This window comes from Nicotiana tabacum, chromosome 3 (genome assembly GCF_000715075.1).
Source record: "Nicotiana tabacum cultivar K326 chromosome 3, ASM71507v2, whole genome shotgun sequence".
Lineage (NCBI taxonomy): Eukaryota > Viridiplantae > Streptophyta > Magnoliopsida > Solanales > Solanaceae > Nicotiana > Nicotiana tabacum.
Window position 1 is genome coordinate 133273199 of NC_134082.1, and position 5359 is coordinate 133278557.

General features: G+C 32.6%; 1 protein-coding gene across 1 annotated transcript; it reads left to right on the forward strand.

Annotated features, from left to right (window-relative positions):
- Positions 1-2761: 2761 nt before the first annotated feature.
- Positions 2762-4016, forward strand: LOC107774591 (bZIP transcription factor 44). The gene has a single exon (XM_016594178.2). The coding sequence runs from the start codon at positions 3283-3285 to the stop codon at positions 3724-3726; it is 444 nt and encodes a 147-aa protein (XP_016449664.1). The 5' UTR covers positions 2762-3282; the 3' UTR covers positions 3727-4016.
- Positions 4017-5359: the final 1343 nt, after the last annotated feature.

Genomic DNA, 5359 nt, shown 5'->3' on the forward strand with positions numbered 1-5359 from the left:
TGTGGCTTTCTTAAAAACATAACTTGCTCATTCTAGTCCACTTCAGCTAACAGCCACTAGCTACAACTAAGGCAAAACAGCAAAAATACAGCTAGAAAATTATAATTGACAAATACAGCAAATTAACAAAACCAGTTACAAAGACAAAAACTTCAGCTCTAGAGCTGAAGTTCGCCAGTTACAAAACAAAAACTTCAGCTTTAGAGCTGAATTTCAGGCCCGGCTACTAGAATGCTGAAGTTTTGGTGATTGCCTTTGTTACTTCAGCCCCGTGTGCTGAAGTTATGCGAAAAAGCAGGTACACTTACAATTTTTTTGCAAAGGGGCACAAGTTAAAATGTAATACAAAAAGCGAGTATAAATGCAAATGCCCCAAAAAAAGCACCAAGGTTGTGTCATAAAGTAAAATTTATGGCGTAACCGTGTAGGTACTGCTAAAATTTTTTATTAAAGCAGATTCTAGCCCGATGAAGCCAACCTACTAAAAGGAGCGTGTATATGAGGGTATTTGGCTAAGCTTATAAGATTGTCAAATTCGCTTATAAGCACTTTAGGTTTGACCAAAATATTTACTATTCTATCCCTAAAATAATTCTTTTTAAACAAAAATCATCGTATACCCAGTTCTTTAGCTGCTTATTATTAATTTCAACACTTTTATCTAAACACATAACTACTTATTTTTTAAATCAGCTCCAACACTTAAAAATATTTTTCAACCCCTAATGTTTATCAGCTACTTAAATCAACTAAGCCAAACGGGCTCAATATTCACTTGCCTATGCAGGAAATTACGTACAGCGATAAATCCAACTTGGTTAGAAGGTTGAACTTGTTAAAACTAAACTTGAGAGCCTATTTGGCCAAACTTTTCAAAAGAGTACTTTTTGTGAGATATATTTATTGTTTGACAAATTTGTTTAAGTACTTTTTTTTTTGGATAAGATAAAATGTAGACTGCATTCCATCCATGTTTCAACAATAGAAAAACTATTTATGCTGCTGCTCAAATTACTTTTCGTTGTTTGTAACACCATTTCTCCAAAATAAATATTTTTTCGAAAAAAAAAGGAATAACTTTGAGAAGTTTGACCAAACGTGCTTATTTAATTTCTTTTCTAAAAGTTCGCTCATGAGTCTCCACACACCTTGAATATCTAAAGCATTAAAGACATAATATGGCACCAACATACGATAAATCAAAAAATTGATGAGTTTACAGCTAATTTGTTATTAATAAAATAAACTTTGAATCTAATTCAACCTCAACAACGAGCTCATGGTGCGAAATTACCTAAGATTATTTCAGGAGACTAAGTGCTCATTCTCTCACTTAATGTGCAATACACTTAGCATCTCTAGCGAATATAAAAAAAAAAAGACATGTTATTACGTACTGCTATCATTCTTTTATTGCTGGTCGTATTTGCCAAGTGCCTTGGGCCAACTCATGGTCTCTGACCAGTATTATTAGCACTAATTTAACACTAGAAAATTCTAATTAAACAGCCATTCTTGAGCGTGAATGAAGAAGTCGGTGGGTGTTTGAAACGCAGATACGACCTGAATCTTGACATAGCTTTTACCTCTTCGCTATTCTTAAAGGGTCTGATATTATAGTACGGCATATTGTTAATTTGTCCGATGTCGGTGACCTTACTTTTTTTTTAATGCATTGCTCTATGTTCGGACTTGATCTGTTCTAATTTCACCTCTTTATCAATTTGCTAGTTGTCGGCACCTTCTATTGACGTTCAAAACTAGGATTTTCTTCTGCACTATTTTGTTTACCCGTAAAATGATAGATTTGAATTTGTTTATAGACATATAAATTAATTAATTCTCCGGGAGCAAGAATAAGAACACTATGTAGAACAGAAAGAAAGAAAGTTGTTAATAAAACAAGAGCAAGTTTAGCCTTTTTGTGTCATATGTTTTTGTATCATACAATGAATACAAAATTCTTCTATTTATAGTTCAATTCAAGGAGACAAAATCCCCAAATCAAGCTCTTCTTTAATATGAATAAAACTTCTCTGATTGCATAACGGTTGAGTATAGATACAAAGATTCTTTGTAAGGGCTGCTCATTGAATGTTGTCTTCTCTGACTGATATCTTCCTTTCAAATCTTCGTCTCCGATTCTCGTGCCTTCGAAACTTACTCATTCATCAATTTTACCTCATACATACTTGAAGCTAAAAGGAGGGGGGAGGGGGGGGGGGAATCATTTGTTTGCGTGATCATGCCTACGAGTTACGAGATTAATTACAACCAAGTCCTCAGAAATACATGAAGAGACTGCACACATCTCCTTGAGCTTGGAAATTAACTTGTCTAAGAAGTTATCCGGAAATAATCTAAAACATAAAATAGATTCTATGATATATGCCGCATAACTTTTGAACAACACATAGTTTTAAGCTCAACCTTTTTTGACGTACTTTCTTTTTGAAATGGTGAGGTAACTTTTGTAGGCTTTTTTTATTTTATTTTCTTTAACAAGACAAGATTGTAAATCACATACTTTACAGCATGTGTGATAGAATATAATCTTCCAAATAGTAAAACCAAGTGGTATGCATGTGAAGCGCATTGTCATATATTCAAATTTCTCCCATACCTACCTTAATAAAATGAAAATTAACCAATAGAAAGCCACTCTTTTCTCTAAGCTTTACGTAATAAGCTTTATGTCTTTTGGAATTTTATATTTGGTAGATAGTCTCATCATTGTACTATTTTATTGGCTTCAATGACCATAAACATGTCTATAAAATGGATCTCCATTTATATCAAAAGCCCCTTCCTCCTTTCTTCATCTCTTCCATATATGTTCTGAAACTCTGCTTTAATCATATTTCTCTATCTTTCTCCTCATCCCTAATTCCTCTCATCTTCTCCTTTGAGACTCTGTTACTCTATTTTCAGAAGTTTACGTTATTCTGTTCCTATATTTTCTCTTATTTTAATGCATAGCTGTAGAGCCTTGGTTCTTGATGTTTGGGACTCATGTCTCCAGTAATTAGTGAAGTCCTTCTTTCTGGTTTTACCATTAATTCAACCCTTCGTCGTGGAACTCACTTAGTTCAATCATTCTCTGTTGTCTTCCTCTACTGGTTCTACGTGTTCTCATGAAAATACCTTCCGTTTTTCTTTTTTTCTCATTAACTTAATATTAAGCTCCAGCAAATATCTATAGCCTTGATTCTAATTTAGCTATTATTACTCATATAGTTATTCATACTTTGTTCAGTTATAACGTGTTAAAATACAATTATTATGGCTTCTTCTCCTAGTGGAACATCTTCAGGGTCAGAGGATATTCAGCAACTAATGGACCAAAGAAAACGCAAAAGAATGATATCGAACAGAGAATCAGCTAGAAGATCAAGAATGAAGAAGCAAAAGCATTTGAATGATCTTGTGGTTCAATTGAATCAACTCAAAGATCAAAACAACAAAATTGTGACCAACATAAACATGGTGACTCAGGTTTGTTTGAATGTGGAAGCAGAGAACTCTGTTCTCAGAGCACAAATGGCAGAATTAAGCCACAGGCTTCAGTCCCTAAACGAGATCATAAATTGCATCAACTCGGTAAACTCTGTAGCAACAACAATTGACGACACAGAGGTTAATGGTGAAGATGATTTCTTGAATCCTTGGAATTTGCTACATGTGAATCAGCCAATCATGGCTTCTGCTGATGTCTTCATGTACTGATCTGTATATCATTTGGTCATTGAAAAATCAATTAGAGGAAAAAGAAATGATATTGTTGTTTGTAGACTCTTGGCTTGGCTCTAGATGGAGGCGTTTGGTTAGGTTTCACTAATAAATAATTGGATTTTAAAGAAAAGAGAAGTACTTATTAAATGAGGGTTGATAAAATAGTTGTTGACACCTTCTTGGTTTGTGAATGGGTTATTGCTACTAAATTAGTACTATTAAGTTGCTTGTCTCTTTTGTAATTTTATTAAAGATAAAGATGATCCCATTAGTCTTGTGTGTAACACGCTGCTATTCGCTTTGTTTATAGTTAACCTCTCTTTATTCCTTTAATTAAATTACTTTTGATCGGAAACTGGTGAAAGGACCAGCTATATAGCTAGGAAATTCCTCTAGTTATATTTTTAGAGAAAATAGTCGCTCTCAAAATAATAGCCGAACAAATATATATTTTTGTATATATATATATATAAATTCTGTATATTATATATAAAAGTTATACAAATTTTATACACTTTTCGGCTACAGAATATAAATAGTTTCTAGAGCGTGCTAAAGGTAAAAAGTAAATACATATTTTTAGCGGGTGCTTTAAGATCAATTTTAGTTCTCTTTATTGCAAGCAGTGATATAAGTTTATACAATATCTATCACTTGGTAATTTTTGCTAAAGTGATCATTAAACTTTAATTATTGGAGAATGTTATAGTGGAAGTTTCTAGTGGAGGTTCTTTGTCATTTATTTAATCTAAGGGTTCAAGGCTTCTCGGACGTGCTGGAAAAGAAAATATCTATAAATGGAAATATCAAGCTTGAATTATTGGAAAAATAATATATTAATATGATTAATATAATCAAGACAACAAACTAAACCTAACTATGGCTAATAATTGTCTAGAAGATTACTGAAGTCGTTATCACTTGCATAATCATGGACCTCCACGGCTATGTTTTTTTTTCCGCCTTCTATATGATGGGATACCTGAACCGCGTTAAAGAAATTTGCAAATTATTTCATCTCCATTATAAAATAATGTCATAATATCATCTGGCATCCACTCCTAAAGAAATGAAGGCTTAGGGTATCTAGTTCTAACGGTTCTTTTCCTTTCCATTTGACATAATTTCGATTAGAGTTTAATTTAAATGCCCTAACATGATAAGACATCTTTCACAATAATGATTTCATAAATTGATCTCACACCCACCATTTAAATGTTTAAATTACATTAAATTTAGTAAAAGGATCTTGCATATGTTACGGTGTAATTGTGATTGAGATGAGAAGAGAATGCAAGTTGTCGCGCATTGTTAGAATACAAAAAGAAAGGAACATTTTTAACCACTTCAATTACGTTTTGAAATACATTAACGGACGAAAAATCAAAATTGACTATACTATATATAGTACGGATATCTCAAAATTAAATAATTATATTCATCAATCTTATTTATTTCAAAATAAAATGGATGTTGAAAATACCTATTCATGAAAGTTATGTTTGTTTTAACAGAGATCTGAGGTGTTACATTGTTTTACCCCTCCAAGACGTAAGTACAGTTAGATATTCCTAACTATTTACTTCTCTTCTTCACCCTCAAATATTCACGTCATGCTCTTGGGAAA